The sequence below is a fragment of the Pseudopodoces humilis genome, chromosome 2 (genome assembly GCF_049639895.1).
Source record: "Pseudopodoces humilis isolate 2021_Gansu_Grassland_sample_001 chromosome 2, ASM4963989v1, whole genome shotgun sequence".
NCBI classification, from domain to species: Eukaryota; Metazoa; Chordata; class Aves; order Passeriformes; family Paridae; genus Pseudopodoces; species Pseudopodoces humilis.
The window spans coordinates 34,159,105-34,177,909 of record NC_142201.1 but is presented as its reverse complement, the minus strand read 5'-3'; the positions used below and the strand labels follow the sequence as shown (position 1 = coordinate 34,177,909).

The 18,805-nt window shown below is 40.1% G+C and overlaps 1 protein-coding gene across 2 annotated transcripts in view; it reads left to right on the top strand.

Moving 5' to 3' along the window:
* Nucleotides 1–18,805, top strand: part of DHRSX (dehydrogenase/reductase X-linked) — a 161,889-nt gene that overhangs the window by 117,460 nt on the left and 25,624 nt on the right. For both annotated transcript variants that reach the window (XM_005516493.3, XM_088051145.1), the window contains one exon: nt 13,842–14,049. In XM_005516493.3, coding sequence (XP_005516550.1) covers nt 13,842–14,049 — 208 coding nt within the window. The remainder of the gene's footprint in view (nt 1–13,841; nt 14,050–18,805) is intronic.

The window sequence follows — 18,805 nt, the reverse complement described above, 5'->3', positions numbered from 1 at the left end:
TGCTAGTTGAGCTAGTGTCCTGATTAGAGGTGAGTGACAGTACTGGAGCAGGGATTCATCCATCAAGCATGGCAGAGAAGGAAAGGCAGCAGTCTTATCTTGACTTAAAGGAGACAGTAAACTCACTGAACTGAGGTTCAGTTCTCTGCTTTACCAGACTTTTCTGTGGAATCCTTCTCCCACCTAGGAGACTCTGGGTTGGCAGATCACATTGCTTGTACTTGCTGCTGCGAGATCTGATCTGAAACCAGGCATCATCCATATCAGTGACCATGGGCAACTGCATAGCAAATAATTGTTGGAAGGCCTGTCCTGCCCCATGAACAGTGTTAAACAAAGCTTGTGTTACTGTCTTCCATGTTTCCTCCTTGTTTTTTTCCCTGACATCTTACCAACCTGATTTATCCCATGTTGCTCTGGTTAGCTCTTTTCAGTGGGATGGTTAATTTAATTTTGTCTTTTTGCGTTTTACATTGTTTTCCTTCCTTTGTTGTGTCTTTTTTTTCATGCTTACCTTCTTCTTCATCTGTGTCTTTTGAGCTTTTTTTTTTGTTTGAATTGCCTTTTCCATCCCTATTTCTCCCTTTTTTTTTCTTTGAGGCTGTCTTATTTCTACCCACCAGTTTATCTCCTCCTTTCCATTTATCTTCATCTTCTCTTTTCCCCCTAGCTCCTCTCCTATCTCTTCCCTATGAATGCCATTTCTCCTTCTTCCTGCCTCTCCTCTTCACACACACACACACACACACACACTCACCAGTGGAAGAGACATGGTATGGGTACATCAAGGCAGGATAGAGCTTGTTCCAAACAGGCAGGGCACAGCTTGTTTCATGTGTGTTATTGCAAATGCAAACACACACACGCACAAGAGCACTGACTGTTCTCCCAGTTCTTTTGCTGAAGGATATATATGAAGAACATCAAACGCCTTTGTGGTCTTTTAGATCCAGACCATTTTCAGCAGCAGTCACATGAGTCAACAAGGGGATCCCTAAGGCAAATCATTCTCCTTCATCCCTACTTTGAACACAACTATTTTCAGGGAGGTGAAAGTTTAAGAGAAACACAACCTATCTGCAAGCATTTCCACAGTGGTGATTTCAGCAATTGCATGCAGAAGGTAGTACACTGTGTGCTCCAGCAGCACAGCTGGCATGGCCTTCTTTCCTCTTTTGCCTGCCTTAAGTAATACTTTCTAAATTGAGAGGAGAAAAAAAGTATGGTTACGAGAGAATACAGCTGTCTGGCTTTAGGAAAAGCTTGAACAATAATGTACCATCCACTTGGGTTGAGATAGGCTTGAGCAGTGCACTGGAGTTTGTGGTGTTCTTTCAAGGCTGAGGTGTAGGACACTCCTTTGAGTGCTCTACCTACCAAAGTACGAAGGTATTTTTAAGAAAATAAAGAAAAAAAGACCGTATTCTCTTTCCCAGGCTGTGGATCACACTTGAACATGCTCCTTTCCCAGGGGTTAGCATCTTTGTGTGTTCTGTCTAGCTTTTTCTCCATGACTAACTATTGCTTTCATCATCCTCTCTTTTTGCATACCAAATGGGCCCTGTAATGCTGTGAATCACAGATCTATGAACTCCCCAGCCACAGTAACACAGCTCCTTTTCTGGTTCACATCTCTTGTATATTCAAGAACAGTTAGTCACACTTTTCTGCTCCCTTTCCTCTGCTCTCCAACTGCAGAAGGAGCTGATTTTTTTTTAAACTCTCCAAGCTGAATATAACATATTAGATATAATTTCTGTATTTTTTCCTGTAGCCCTAGTGCATGAATCATGTCAGAGACAACAGAAGTTAAATGAAAAGAATTGCAAAATTCCCTGCTGCCACATGTGTGTCCTAGCTGGTGTAAAATAGGGTAAACAGCTCTGCCCTAGACCTGGGAAGATTCTGGAGACATGGCAGCTTCAGTTCATCTCCTCTGTAGGCAGTTCGTAAGGAACTGTAACAGGAAGTGTTGGGTACTGATGGGAAAATCTGTCTAGCAAAGTGTCTGGAAACCTCCTGTTCTTGGAAGAGGTGTATCCTTCATCTTCTCTTCTTCCATATATGTAATGTTTGTTGGTTAAAAAAGTTGTATTAAGTTTGGGCAGAAAGTTGAGGATGTTTTTCCTCCAGCATTACTGAAATTTTAGAAAATATTTTCCATAAACAGCAGCTAAAAGTTAAGATGTTGAGTTACTTTTGGAATTGCCTATCCATTTTTGAAACCAAAACATTTTATTTCAGTGTTCTAAAAAAAAAAAAAAAATTTATTTGTAATTATCCATGTGAATACTTTGGTAATCTGATTTTGAAGTATGACAATAAAACTGAAATTCCCAACCTTTAACTTCTAAACTATCCTTTTCTAGTATCTCCATCAGTTTCAAATTACTTTTTCTTTTTTCTCTCTTATTTTTTTAAGCTGGATATTTGTATATTTATGTAAAATAAGTGGTTTTTTTTGTTTTGTTTTTTTGTCTTTTTTTACTAAAAATGGTTTGATGAGTCAACATTTTTTTTTCCAGGGAAAGGCTTCTATTTTTTAAATATGCAATTAGTTCCTTCAGTGCCTTTTCATGATTGATCTGTTTCCTAAAGTTTCTTAATTCTCTCTGACTGGAAGAACTAGAAATATAACATCTTAAATTCAAGCAAAAACAAACATGAAGCTGGTGTAGCATAGTGCTGTTGGGTATTTTTCTATTTTTTCTTAAGAATAAAGGAAAATTTGTAAAAGTAAGTAGGAGAGATTTTCATTATTACCCCTTTTTTGTAAATCCAATTTAGTCAGTACAGAAATCTTTCGTAATAACATAAAGAGCTGTGTCACTGGACTGTGAAAAATACATAAATTGTAATCATAAAAGATTGTTCTAGATCATTAGATAGATACATATTATCATAGGTTTTATTTAACTCATGGAATATATGGTTTTGTTTGAGTTCTGCTGTTTAAGCAGCTTCTCCATGATGTCTTCTATTGCATATTCTGCTTGTATTTGCAAGATAAATCATGTTGCCTTGAGAGGACCAAATGCCAGCTGCAGTACAGTGCTGTATTCATTTAGACATGTCCTTCCTGCAGCAGGTTATCAAGTTTTCCTGTATAGAGTTAGATGATAAGTATTTAAATGCTTACTGCGCACACATAAGTTCTTCTTTGCCAAATACTTTCTGTATAAATGCAAAAGGATTTGCTGCTTTGCAAAATGATCCCTTGTGTTTGCAGCGATTAGCATTAATTGCAAAAATTGACTGGCCTGGAAAATGAGTGTACTGGGGAAGGCACAGATCTCAAATTCTATAAGTTAATTTAAAAAACTAAATGGGCTACTGTATCAGCAGACCAATTCATCAATTCAAAAGACAGAGTTCTAGCACAAATGTATCAAGTGTTTTATCCATTTTTGTCTGTTCCTGCAACAAATAACAAAGAAATATTTAAGTTAGGATGCCAACTTCAGAAAGCTTTCATTTTACATTTATCAATGTATTTTCATTCTGTCTAATCGAAATGCTTTTAAGGCTGATTGACTTCTGGAGAACCATAACAGAGTGAAATACTTATACCACAAAGGTTATGTCAGACTTACATGTATTTGGGGATATTAAGTGTAGCTACTTTTTTGTCACAATGTTAAATTCCTTTTTTTCTAGAAGAATTAATATTCTTACCAAAGGATTGTTAATAATTGGTTTAATAGGAAACTGTGTTTCTGAACTCGTTCAAAATCACAGCACGCTGGGAAATGTGTGAGATACGGGTGCTCCTGCTGCTCAGCCTCTCCCTGCACCATGGGTTGGGTGGGAGAAGCCAGCTCTGTGTGGCATTCAGGACAGTGGTTCTCAGAGGTGTGCTGTTTTCCAGAGAGGCAAGACGGTTCTATGGTGATTTGAAAGTTAATGTATTGCATTCGTGTGATAGAGACAGCAAAAGGGACTTGGAGAACTGGGAGCAGAGAGAGAGCTTGTTGCCCTTGAGAGGGGAAGGTTAGTTTAACATCTTTCTGTTAGCAAAAAGATTCTTTAGGGCTGAATGAACCTTAAAAGCTTTGGAGTTCAGGTCCTGGGTGATTACTCACATATTTTAAGTATTTCTCTCAATTGCTTTAGCTACCACCATCCTCCCAGTATCTTGTTGGTGAAGTTGTCCTTTGGGCTGCCTAGCATAGCTGGGGAAGGCTGACACACATGCCTGTAAATCCCTGGAATAATGTGCTAAGAGAAATGGTCAAAATTATCAGCTCACTTTCCAGAAACCCTCTCCAGGTTCAGCCCTGCTCTTCCACCTGGTTCTTCATAGCTATACATTCCATGTCTTGCCGCATGCACTAAGGATTATGAGGTATTGTGCAGGGAGCTGAAGGCAGATTTCTCCCTCTGTGATTTCTTCACTCTTAACCTTTTCTCTATTCCTCACCCAGAACCTCCCTGTTCAGAGAAGGAGAACTTCATCTGTTCAAAAGCAGACCAAGCAGTTGAAACTTACACCTGTTAAGAAAAATTGGTCTTTTAATTAAATCAAGTTCTTGATAAAAAATGTGTTGTGAAAACTGCTTTCTAAGTAAAATGAATCTATGTAAACATAAAATATTTTAGCCCTCAGGAGTTTTAATACTTCCAGAATGTTATCAGAACTGTCTGATACAGTTGTAGCTTTGTTATTCTATTTCTTCTGTTCTCATTATGTGTTGGGTGCTGTGGTAGCCCAGCATCTGTGCCATGGGGGGTGGAGAGGGGCTGTACGCAGCAAAGTCTCATCTTCGCAAGTGGGAAAGAGACTGAAGAGCACTGTGGCTCTCAGCTTTAGGGGAAGCTCAAGAGCTTTTAACAGTGATGTTAAAGGAGTGGTGGGCAGGTTCAGTACCTGAATTGCCACAAAAAATCATTCCATCAATCAATCTGTCAAAGCAGCACATTCTTTTTCCAGTGATGGCTGGGGTGGGGCAGCACTGTGACTGTGCTGGTTTTTCAGGACATGAAACTTCTTGTCATTTCCTGGAAAGCTAAACCTGCCAGGTTTCACTAGGTTCTGGCATGTCTGCAAGTGTAAGAGATCTTAAGCATTCTGGTCCCAGGCCATACCATGCCCCTTCTTATCAAATGCTTGGTTTCCCATTACAGATCCTTGTTTGCAGTATTACAGGGTGACACAGTGTTGGGAAATTGATAAAGTGAACCCCAAAACTCAGCTCTAAAACCAAATGGTACAGAAAGTGGTTACTGAGTGTCCTTTACAGTACTTAGAAATAACCACTTTGTAATGCTGGCTGTGGACTGTTTTGTATCTTACTCCTTTCTTGTAGGTGTTTGTATTTTGCTGAAGTTGGCTCCCTCTTCCCAGGCCCCTTTCATATTTAAATCTTATTTAAATCCCACCTGATTTCTGGCAGTGGATGAGTGATGCTGTTGATGTACAGTCTCACAGGAACAAAAGCCTTTCTTGCTGTGTCTGGACTGCGAGTCATTTAATGGATGCAGAAAACTTCTGCATTTTAATTCCTCTGGTACTTGTTGGCATTCAGCTGTATTTCTTCTTTAACCTAGGAAGGTCTTCCAACTGAGGAGAAAGCTTCTTGTGATGGCTTTTAACAAATAGCTGTCTTTTTTATGAGTTTGTTCCTGGTCTTAACTCATATGCTGGGAGTTAGTCGCTTTTATCACTCAAATTAAAGTTGTGATGGTTGAATTCTGACTACATAAGAAAACTTCTAAAGAACTGATGTTAAATTGTTTCAACAAGAAGAAACTGATTTTCAAAAGTATGTTGTGCCAGGTTTAGTAATATTTTGTTATTTCTGTAAACAAACATTGATGGCATAGCATTTTCTGCCCAGTAGTTATAGATATCTCAAAGGAAAAAGGATTTTGCAGGCATATTTCCTCTAGTAAGACAGACCAGTCCTTCAGTGTGGTGAATATTTGCTCTTGGAGAACACATTCAGCCCCTCCTTAAATCCAAGGCTGTGCAATGGGTTGAGCCCACCACAATTAAACCTTAAATTATCTTTGCATATACACCAACATAGTCTACTAAATCTGCCAACCACAGATGGTGCACTGTGCTGGATTTGAAATGGCAGCACCTCATTATGCTTACTCAGACCCTACAGTTCCTTTTGAGTCCCAGAATGAAAAGCTCAGAACTTGCAGCTAATCTGCAAAAGTCTACACCAGTTTAAAAATGCTTTTCAAGAATATTTTGGATTATTCAAGTTGCTGGGACTTTTGTGGTCCTATGTGCATTCTGGTTGAAGCAGAGGAACCATAAAACCCCTCATTACTTCCTTGAACTTAAAAGCTCTATTGCATGAGAGGTAGGAAGCTTTCCACCAGTGGGTGGAGAGCACCTGCCCCCATTTATAATCCTATAGATTGTCACACATCTTGTAAGACTATCTTCAATAAATTGAGAACCAGATTATCCAAGAGATAATATGAAAAGATATGTGTCCATGTTGTTTCCCCATCCCTCAAAAGGGTCATGAGAACAAGGAATGTAGATCTTGAAGCTGTGATCTTTTTCTTGGGTAAAGCAATGGAAACCCTTGCTTCCTTTTATATATTTACTCATTCCTTTGTTTAATGGAGATTTTTAGTTGAATGAAGGGATACTATTATGCTCAGATACCATTTCAGCTGTTAGCATGTACTTAACACTGCATCAAATGCCCTGACCATAGAAAGGTGTCAATTTATAAAATTCTAAATAAAGATATATATTTCGCGGCAGAATGGAATTTCAGTAATTATAACTTGAATTTGATATTGATATTTAAATTAATCCAAAACATTTGAAATTAACACAAACTGTACACAAACTGAAAAAATTTACTTCTTTAAAGGTACTGATTCTGGTGAGACTTTGAGAAGACCAGTCTTTGAGTCCATTTTATATGCATTTGAGAGCTATGCTAAGCACCTGGCGACTGAACTGCACACAGCAGCTCTCAGTAGAGCAGAATAGCTCTCGGCATCTCACCTCCTGCCATTAGGAGTAGTCATCAGCCAAATGAAAAATGATGCTCTGATTCCATCTGGATGACAGCACCTCCCAGGATGACAAGCCCTGGCTTATTTTTCTTTCCATAAATGATTTTAAAATAAAGACATTCTATGTTTCTTTACTAAAGGTAGTCCTCAAGAGACAGTAAGTTAATTTTTGTTCCCTCTGCATTTCCTGAAGGCTTTTAGAAGGATCTAGTCACTGAATGCTATGAGTTTATATACAGTGAAGTGCTAGAAGCTGGGAAGCATGGCTTTAAAAAAGAATCAAAAACCAAAACACCACCCAGCTTCCAGCTTGTGGCTCCTACTGCGTTGTGGGTTAAGCACAAGGCAGGAGTCACTGATCGGCTGAGATACCAGTTACTGAGACCATTACGGACATTTTACCCATTAGAGAGAGAGAGCATTTCCCAGCTGTGAGCTTTTACCCTTATACTCTAATTTTAAGAATAAAAATGTTATTTTACGACAGTTGAAAGATGCCAGACAAAGCCTGGATTTGTCCAGAGCTGTATGTGAGCAACATGTGGAACCGAAGAAGTCGCTGCAGGAAGAGGAATGAAAGGCAAGATGTGTTGCTCTGCCACTGGCCTATGACTGCTTAAGTAAACCCCATGCCACAAATTAGGACTGAAGGATTTGCTTTTTACCTCGTGTAGAACCACTAATTTCATGTATTGGTCTGGTAGCCTTCCATTTGAACAAGTTCATCACAGGGGCAGGAGGGCTCTTCAGGAGTCCCTAATGCTGCATTCCTTTTTCACTCAAGGTCTATGCTTCAGCCATCTTAACTATTATATGTATGCTGTCACAATTTATTTTTTAAGACTACACATCAAGATTTGTGTAAATATGTATATAATATACAAGAAATGTACATGAAGAAGTACATGAGAAGTTGCTCAGGAAGACACAAAATGCCCAGTGGTGCATTAGATGAGTGGCTGTGCAATAGCCTGTAGTAGTAGTTGGTAACAGGACAGCTGCTGTACAAAACATAACTACAACGCCTCAAAAGCAGATAAGTTAATACCTTAGATTTGAGCTTTGTTTTACTAATGTATATGTTTCATCCTTTCAATTGGTAAAATACTAGTTGTCACTGGTAATATACTTATTTTCATTTCTCCAGCTTGGTGTTTTCTTTTTGTCTGTATTGTTTGGGCTTTTTTTGTTTGTTAGTTTGTTTGTTTTTGGTTGGTTGGTTTTTATTGAGCAAAAATCACAATTAATGAGACTCAGAAAATGTGTTCAGAGGATAAATATATGTAGTACTGTCAGGGAGCCTGCTTTAATCTAATAAAGAATGTTTAGGACTCAAGCTTTATCATAAGAGAAGAAAAAGAAACTGCTTATGATAACCAGTAAAGACATGCTTATTTTCCAATATATTTCTCTAGCTGCTTCAAAATAAGCTGTAAAGTCTATCAAAACCTGAAAAATCTTGTGCTGCATTCCCTGAAGAAAGAAAATTTAAGGCTGTGAAAGCTTCATGAGTGTTTAATAATAGACTTTTATAGTCTTGACTAAGCAATGGTGATGATGTATTGCAAGATTGATACGTAAATCATTAGGAAGCTTTAGTCATTTTAATACAGCCAGCCTATGTTTTGCTTAATTCCCTGATTCATCCTAAGGCATATATTGAAATTTTGTGTGGCCTTTCATTAAAAAGCCCAGCATGTCAGCCACGTTTTGCATCACTCGTCTTTTAATGGAGCACATAGCAGCTGGGTTTTCTGCAGTTTGATCTTGGTGCACTCTGCCCTCCAGGCAAATTAACACACTGGGAGCAGGGTGACGGGTGAAAGGAGGATGACGTACAAGACAATTGTGAAAGGTTCACATCAAGAAAGCTTCAGAGCTAGCACTGGCTGGGTTAAACTCTTCTGTGTGCCAGTCAGGATGGTCACAGGTCCTCTGAGCCTTCTGCTGAAGCAAGATGTGGTGGGGCACAGGGTGCTGTCAGTGTGAGTCCATGATGTCTGTCATATGTTTGTGTGTGCAGCGCGAGAGGAGCGCTCAATGAGAGTGAAAAATCTGAGAGCAGCAAGAGCCCCCCGTGCACAGGAGGGTGAAGGAAGTGATCTGTGCTGTGCAACACAGTTTCCCCTTTTACCCCAGTGGGTACCCTGACATCACTTAATGCTCTTTACTAAATATGGGATCACTGGATGTAAGTGGGAGACCACTGTAGAAAACAGACCTACTAAAGCCAGCCTGAGGAGAAACAACTAAAACTGCCAAGAGATGTGCTAAACATTAATCCAGTTTTCAAACTGGGATAGCAGCTGAGTCCATATTTAAACACCTAATTAACCACTGCAGGCTTCAGTTTGAAATTTGGCTTCTCATTACTTTCTGAAAATACATTCCATAGGGAGACTGCTGCTGGAGGGAGCACCATGGAGATAAGTGGCAAAATCAGCTAATAGGCTTCTGGTGAAAAAAGAAGGAAAAAAAAAATCAGAAAACCTCAAAGCACTAACTCCAGAATAGAATACCTACTTATTTTGTTCTTGCAAAAATTCAAAACAATCCCTTTCTTTTCTCCTCCCTAATCTTTTTAATAGTAAGACAAACCTGCATCTTATATTGCAAAAAAATCTTAAGCCAGAAGTATGAACTTCTGCTAAAAATTAATTGGACACAAAATGCAGAACCTGTTTTATCCTGATCCCTTATTCATCAGTATAGACTCCATAAAACATTATTTTCAAAGGAAGGAGAAGCTCTTGTGTATTGGTGCTCTCTTGGACAGATTTCAAAGCAGTGAATTAAATTCTGCCTGCCTTAACTCCTCCTGTACTTTTCATAAAGTGAAAGTGAAATAAAGTATATTGCCCTGTCTTATCAGCGCTGACTCGGCAAAATGCTGTGGAGGGACATCCCCTGGGGGATGCCTCTGTTTTCTATGGCAGGAAGTAGGAATAGTGGTCCACAGCCAGCCCCACTCAAACAAGGGAGTGAGCATGGACTTCTCCAAGCCACGAGTGCCAGGCATGCTGTGCTTTCCCACTGAACTTCTTCCCACCAAGTCCTTGCTCCACTTTTCCTAGCTGCTGACTATGTACAGGTTTGTCATATCACAGCACATGCTGTCTGTGATATCAAGCGTCACCCAAGCTGGCTGAGCAGTATTTATTAGGATGTATCCCTGGACATCGAACACCAGTACCTCCTTAGCTCTCTAGCTGACTGACCAGCACCCACATTAACCACTGGGAGCTGGAACCTTCCAATTTTTTGCCTGGCTGGTTGCCTAATTAGGAGGCAGAGCTTCTCTGCCTAAGAGTCTGCTTGCCTGGCTATGAAGCACTGATACCCTGTGTTCTCAAAGCAGCAAAGGTGCAAGTGTCACAGGTGCTTTGTGTGCACTGCTCTGCTAGCACAGTTTGTTGGTAAGCTGTGTTCTGCTTGGATGGTTTACCTCTTGTATGCACTTTGATTTCAGAAAGATTTTTAGGACCTTTGGAGAATGTGGAAACGTGTAACATCAATATTATTTTACTTAGTATGCAATTATACTTTTATTCATTGTAAAAAATGTGTATACAGAGCATAAAGTGCCGAGAGTAGCTGGATTTAGATTCATAGCCTTTAAAGCCAGATAATTCCATGTTTAAGAGTAAGACATTTTATGGTTTTAAACTAAAAGGGTAGATTTAGATTGGACAAAAGAAAAAAATTATGATGAGCATGGTGAGGTGCAGGAATGGGTTGTCCAGAGATGCCCCATCCATTCAAAGTCAGGTTGGTTGGGACTTTGAGCAATCTTGTCAAGTGGAAAGATGTCTCTTCTTATGGTAGGATTGTGGGACTAGGTGATATTTAAACTTCCAACTCAAACCCTTCTGTGATTCTACGTGTGTGTTCACAGAAGACAGAGTCGTGGTGTAAGTACAGGTACCTATGTGGTCCTATTTTTCTGATACATAAAGTCAACACTGGATGTAATGAAGTCAAATAACCATTGATGATTTATTTTTTCAATGTGGCATTTAAACAACATGATTCTAATAAAATGGGGCCTGACAGACAAAACAGTTTTAATCCTCATCAGTTCTGTGTAATGTTATTCCTCTGTCTTATGTAGTCCATTGATGTCAGGTTTCTGGAAAGCAAAAAACACAAACACAGAATTGGGAAGAGATAAGGTAATCATTGCAGGGGCTCTGCCAAAAGATTTTGCTCTGTGTATCCAATTTTATATTATTCATATCTATATTATGTTATTGAAGTCTGATTCCTGGCTGCCTTGCAGATCATTTGCATCTCTGCACTGTGATATAAAAGGCTTCCTCATTGATTGGGTAGCTTTTATATCTTCTCAGCACTCATGTTTCTTTGACATACATATCTATGCAAAATACAAGGCTTTGGAGGATCCAGCCCTTGTAGTTCATGCTTCATTGCCACAAGGTAAGTCAAAACAGCACTCTCACAAAATGTGGGAATGGGGAGTCATGGGGAGCTTTCAGCATCCTTCTGCCTGGCATCTGAAGATTACTGAAGGCCAGACCAGACCCAGGCAGAACAAGTCAGAGTAGTCCCCAGCTCTGCTTCCCTGCGAGCCGCTTGCCAGACAAGATCTCTCTAGCTCGACTCGGGAGGCTTGTCCCGTGCCCCAGCTTGCGTTCAGTGGGGGAATGAATGGTGGTGCTGATGGAGGAGTGCCAGGATTAGCTGCCAGCTGGCTGCTGGAGGCGGCTTGGGATGAATGCTGCTTCCCATGGGTAGTGTGAGCTCTGCCCCGCATGGCTGTGCACAGGAGAAGCTTGTAGCAGCTGAGGAGCTGGTCCTTCAAGTTAAAGGGGTTGGAATATGCATGAAGCATAAGGTGACATTTTGAGCGTCTCAGATCAGAGCACGGACGCTACTGAATTTAAAATGTAACTGCAGTTTCCTGAATAATGCCAAATAACTTTTATATTCATGCAGCGATTGTTCCTTACTCTTTAAATAGCCCATTTTGCCCAAAGGTGCAGGTGATATCTTTATGATAATGAAGCTATGGTATCCAGCAAGGTTCAGCTGAGGCCATTGGTTGGTGCAATGGCCACCTATGATCAGCTGTCCTTTTTGGTTCTGGGTTTATATTATGCATTTGTAGACTGCTTGTGATTTGCTTGTACAAGACAAGAGACGGGGAAAGAATAAGAAAAGAGATGCACTGGAGGTTCAGTGTTCTTGTCTTTTAATTCCTGTGGCTAAGCTGTATTATTTACTGTGGTGTCTCCAAGTTCTTGAGTCCTTTCAGATAACATGGACAGTTAAATTGCTTTGGTAGCCTTATACCTCTGTAGAGAGTCAGCCTGATTCTTAACGTCCAGCGCTTTCTGTGATGAAGTGCACAGGATATTATAAATAAGATATTCAACAAGAATGAGATAACAAAATGAACTCATATGTTTACTATTCATTCAAAATAAAAAATTTGCACATAGTAACAGCCACAGAAATCACAGGCAGGCTTTCCAGCAGAGTAAGAGCAACCCTAGTCTGGGAATTTCTTGCACTTAGGGTGAAGGTGTAGAGGATGGAGCAGCCGCCACAGAGACAGGACAATATCTAGGGGAAAGGAAGGAACTAGGAAAGAGAGTTCACCCTCCTGGGTGGGTGCCCCTCTATCACCCTTCACCAAAAGATTAAGGTTCTGCTGCTGCATGGATCCTAACCCCTGAGTCCAAGTGTGCAGCAGCTGCAGCATGCAGCATCACTTCCCCAGGCTTTAGCAGAGGCAAAACGGATGGGGACTGGAGAAGTTTCACTGTTGTTCCCAGGAGCCTGTGGCTTTAGGCTCCTGCCTGCTTTGCCTGTGAGCTGTCTGTAATGCCACCACTTACCTTTGGTTCTGCTAAGCACCAAAAAATGCTAGATGAGAGGCTGAAGTAATTACAGGAGTGAATTGTTATGGCATAGGAATTTCTGGAAACGATGCTGAGGCCACAGTCAGGAAGAGCATTTTAAGTGACATACCTGCTAATTTGCCTGAAAATAACCTGTTTATTAAAAAAAAAAAAAAAGGTGCTTTCTGTGTGCAATGAAACCCAACTCAGCAGTTCCTAGAAAGCTTGACTTGAAATGAAGGCACATTTGACATCCAGATAAGAGAGGTGAACAGGAGTCTCAACAGGTAATGTTTTGCAGTAACTCCTGGAATTTGTGTGCCTTTGTCATACGTCTTTGGCACAGTCCCTGCCAGCCATCTGTGCTTTAAAGGCTGTATAGGGCCTGTAAACTGTCTAAACTGTTTACACTAGCAGCTGCTCTCCTTGAACCATCTTTTTACCTCTCTCTTAGCAAAGCACAGTCTGGTGTGTGACCAGGGCAGCTGCAATGAGTACCTTACTCATCTGTACTGCTCCCAACACAGGAGCTTTCAACTAGTAGGTACTTTGGCAGTAAAAATAATAATAGCAACGAGAAGTAGTATCATCAGTCATGGATTTAATAAGTGGAAATCGGGTGTGTATGTTTGGAAAGAGCAGAGGAAAAGAGGGGGAAGAAGTTTGAGGGCCTCTAGGTGATGATAGCTCAGAGATTGGTACCTCAGCATTTCTAGTTTAAGGAGTTTGACAGAGAGATTCTGGCAGGTATTGTGTAATTTTATTTTAATATTTTTCCCTGCTATAAATAAGACTTGATGTCGGATGGAATAATCAGTGAAACTTGAGTAAACAACACACCTGCCAGTGATAAGCTGCTTCTTTTGATGAATTAATGTATATCAGGATATTGCAAAATGTGGTACATGTGATATTTGTGCAATTCTGTTCTCCTTCTGGTTATTTTTACATGCATCTCCTTCTCTTTTTCTCTTCTGTGTACAGATGTTCGTATTCATCCCATGGAGCCTATGCCCAAAGCAAACTTGCCCTTGTGTTATTTACCTATCGACTACAGCATCTTCTGACTGCAAATGGAAGCCATGTGACTGCTAATGTAGTAGACCCTGGAGTAGTGAATACTGAGCTCTACAAGCATGTCTTTTGGGTTGTGAAAGTGGTGAAATGGATGACAGCCTGGCTGTTTTTCAAGGTATTCCATTTTTAAAATAATTTTATTGCTCTGCCCTTGCATTGTGAAAGCTGGAGTTGGCCTGGAGAGCTGAAGGCGTTTCAGAGTTTGTAGTAGTGTATGGTATCTATTGCATTTCTCTTTGCTGATGAGATGTACAAAATCAATAAAGACAGGCTTTTCAGCAAACAAACATTTATTTTAAATGGAGGGAGCAAGCTGTCACAGTAGGGAAAGGGAATGCCTTTCACAGTCTGTGCCTGGTTATCTCTGCCCTGATCTATCCACGTGCTTCTGTGCGTGCATGAGGGCAGGACATCATCCTAACATGGAGCCAGAATATGCAAAGTGTTCCTCAGAAATGACTTGTACATTCTCTTACAGAGAAGCAGACATGATCTGGCATGGTCTACATGTACACAACATGTTACAAAGAGGAGGGCAAAGGGAAGAAGAAAGTTGCACAAAAGCGGCAGTGGGATATGGCTGTGCTCCAGTGTTACCGCTGAAGATCAATAGATCACGCGGACACAGGTTGAGGTGTGGTGAAGGAAGAGCAGAGTTTATTTTTCTTCCCAGGATTTATAGGTTTCTTCTCATGGCCAGGGATTGGATGGTCAGGATAACATTTTCTCACTGCACTGGCCATGAGAGATGCCCATCACAAGATGTGTAACAGAAAGAATGTACACATATCTATGTTTATAGTTACTGTCCTGGGAAAGTCCTTAGAAAACTATGTTAGCAAGCTCAGAAGCTGAGTTTTCAGGGCGACACTCCAGGATGCGGGGTCCAGGCACACGTGCTCAGGGAGCTGGGACATTTTTTAATTAGGTTTTTCATTCTAACACATACTTGTAATGGTACTTAATTTTTTATTATCCAATCCTGGTCTGCACTAGGAAAAAAAAAGTTGTTTAATTAAACTGATCCAGAAGTGGGGCGGACTCAGTTATGGGTAATGTTTTGTAGGGGTGTAAGTAGATTAAGCTGAAATCAGTTTAGCTGTGTAGGTGCAATCTCCTCATGCACACAGGCCTTTGAAGGGCTTGTGCTGAGAAAATGTACTGCTTATAGCTCTTTCAGAAAGTAGTTTTGGATTAAGTAAATGGAACCTGATTCCATTAGAGAAAATTAAATGTCCTAATTAAAATGAAGTATTTTACATCAAGGAGCATGTCCCACAAAGCAAATTAATTTTAAACTTTGATATGGAAATATCAGTTGCTTTCATTTTAGAAATGAACTGGAGGCTGGAAGAGTGACTGTAAAATAAGATGCAAACAAATAAACCCATATTTTAAAAAAATTGTATCTTCAGAGTGCACCTTGAATATTGCAATAAAATTGTAACAAGAATGCTCATAATCTGCAATGCATTCTTAAAGAAGCAGACTGCAACTTCGCCAAACCATGTACATTAAACTTGTTTTGCCTCTTGTGACTGCCATTTTAAATATCAGTCTCGGGTGGCAGTGTTTTTCTCATTGGACTTACTTCACCTTGCTAATATAAAAGTTTCTTGTAGATTTTTAGGTTGTGCTTAGGATTTCCTCTGGAGAGACAAAATTCTGACTACATTCATGCATCTGAGAGTGAGTTTCAAGTTTCTTGATGTTTACAGCACTCAATCCCACCCAGTTTTATTGATGTGCCCAGGAGACATTTTTGTATTCTTCTGGTGATGTGAATTGGATGCCATTGAACATTTAAAATGATTTATAACAAGAGGGATTCCCATTCTTACAATCCTAACAGTCCTGACACTGATAGTTCCTGATAATTTCCTTCTTCTTTGGATGAGATACTGCTCAAAAGAAATTCTGCCTTGAAATAGGTGACAGACAGACACACTTACCTGTCTGGAAGAGCAATGGCTGTACTGCCTGTAAAGCAATAGTATCAATTGCTGTCTGAGTCAGAATAACCTCAGGTAGAGGTTTTTACATTTTTGTCTAACGCTTAATGTGTTTCTCCCAAAATCCACAGGAGAGGGAATTCTTACTTTCTCTCTCCCCATCTTCCCCTAGACCTCTGAGCTACAGCTTCAACTTCTACTCTTTGCTTATTGCTTAGGATATATCTGTCTGTTCCAGAGCGCTTCATCCCAGAGGAGATGTTCAGCTGCACAGCAGCACACATTGAAAGCCTGCCTGGCAATTTTAATAGTGCTCTATTGAGGGCTGTAGTATTCAACATTCAAGCCTGTGTGAGTCTTGTGTTGGTCTCATGTGTTGGGGTAAATTTTCCCCAAGAAAAGTACAAGAAAATTCAGTTGTCTGGTAATATTAGCTGGTAGTTGGTAGTATGGATTTTTCTCCCCTGGAATTTTGTTCCCAAGCATTTATATGAATCTTCCTTCTAGGATTATGGCAGTAATGCAGTGAAAATGAGGTGAAAGCTCTCTAATCATACTGACTTAACTAGCTATTGTCACCCGGAAGTATTCCTGAGTGGGTTCTAAGCATGTGCTGGAAATTGCTTCACTCACTGCAACATGGCACTCTTGAGAGCCAGCACAGCCCAGAGAGCTTCAGTGAGGAAATCCATCACATCTCATTCCCTCAGGAAAGAGTCAACATCTTGTTTGATTTAGTTCCAAAATAAAGTGGCAGAGCCCCCAGTACCTTTCAATGAATTTCTGCCAGCTCTGGTTCCAGTTATGTTCAAGTCAAATACCTCTTAGGGATTTCAGCCTGGCCCCCACCTTCCCTGGGCTGCTCGTGTTTGAGGCAGACAAGGCTGTCAGCTCAACATCCGCCTTGGAGCTGCCTCAAGATAGTTAGGTATTTAAACAAATAGACCTACAGCCTTGTAAATAGGCCATGATGCATATGCATAATTCCCTCAAAGTATTAACAGCTTGATTTTCTTAAAACGGCAAAACATTATCTTCTGGACTTTATACATGGCTCAGAAAAGTCTTGGCCAAGTCAAGTTGATGTTTTTCCCCCCTCAAGTTGTAGTGAGAGGCATTCCGGTAAAAATAAGGTAGGCCAAACTAAAGGTTCTGGTGACAGTCATAAAATTCGTGGAATTTATGCCTGACCTTTAGAAGTGATGGTTTCATTCTTTCTTGGCTGGGTTCTTTCTCAGGAAAGTAATTGTCTGCTGTGGTACTCCAAATTTGCACTTTGCAAATGTTTTCTCTGTATTTTTCATAAACATGGACTGCGCCTGTCACACAAGAGAGAAAATATGTTTATTCCTCAAAAAATAAAAAATTCTATCCCTATGACTTCTTGGTAAAGAAAGCCTGATGAGCTGATGCAGTCCTCTGCAGAATGCAGTGAAGCAAGTTACCCCTTAGTAATTTTTAACATAAATTAATCTTCTTTTTGAAGAGATAAAGTACAAACTAGTAAATACTAACTAATTAATGAGATAGTAATAACCTAAAAAGTCATTCATTGAGCATCAAATTGCAATTTACCTAAGTGTACAGCACACCAGCTTCAGCGTTGGGTACTGTACAAGCTGGAAAACAGGAAGTACCATTTCCCTCCCAAGTATTTCTGCTTCTGCAGCAGATACTGAATATTCATTCTTAAGCCAGATGGTCTCTGCATGTGATACAATTAAAATGCCTTAGAGCAAAGCAAAAAAGTTGACTCTCATTAATGTCTGATAACAGGGACTGTCCCACTTCGTATGACTTCATTATGGCGTCAAAGTAGAGACATTTGACAGATAGCAGTGTAAAGTTCCCCAAAACCTTGTTTATGGCAAGCTTGGTGAACATGCCATTACCAGATATAGAGTATTTGGTCCTTTCAGCCAGCTCAGATTGGTATTTAGGAAGGCATTGTGGAAGGAAGGCTTTGCATCAGATCCTGTCTTAGCTGTCATTTCCAAAGACATAGTGCCACATAAGTGATTATTGACTGACAAACTGAAAATGAGTAGGATTAGTGACCCTGCCAGCCTGTAAAAATGAAGAGAAAGGCTTCAGGAACACAGGCTAGATAGACATCAACCAATATAAACTAATTCATTCCCTTCAACTTGTCAAAATAAGCTTAACATTGGTGTAATTTTCCGATAACATTTTTTAAAAAATGCTTCCAGTCTGTAAGCACATCTAGAAAACAAGATCTAAATGACCTGGATTCATCATTCATGCCAGAGGACATAGTCATCCAGGTCTTATTGCAGCATTTCTTATTCAAACTGTCCCTTTGGCACTGTGAATATAGTAAATTTATTTCATCCTACCCCCCAGGTGTCAGAAGACAAACACATCACCACACAATAACACCAGCTGTAGAGAATGAGAGTAATTAAATCCCACAGCTGAAAGCAGCAATTCATCAGCATCAACATCTTCTGTGCATGAGAGTGTATGGTCCTCACATAAAGCTAATCTGGGCTTCTCTCACAAAATGAAAACTTGCAGAAACGTGTAATTTGCAGTTAATTTTTACAAAAGGTTTTTGTGGTCAAAAACATAGAGAAGAGAACAGTTTACTTGAATCCGGTAATGTTGGTCTTTCAGCAGATACCATTTTTGTACACAGTGGTACAGGGATTTAAGTTTTCAGAGCCATAGGTGACTTTTTTTTCCATCTATTAAATATTTTATTATTTGTACAGCCATAGAATAATTCTAGGGGAAAAGATGGAGGGACTGGCCTGAGAGGGCTAGTGAATAATCTACTATTAAGCTCCCAAATCCTGGTGATCTGGGGTTCTTTCTTGCATGTGAATCCCTGGACTTGGTTAAGTATCCGCGTCCTGCATCCTGGGGTATGTGGATGGAGCTCGGCTGCTTTATTTG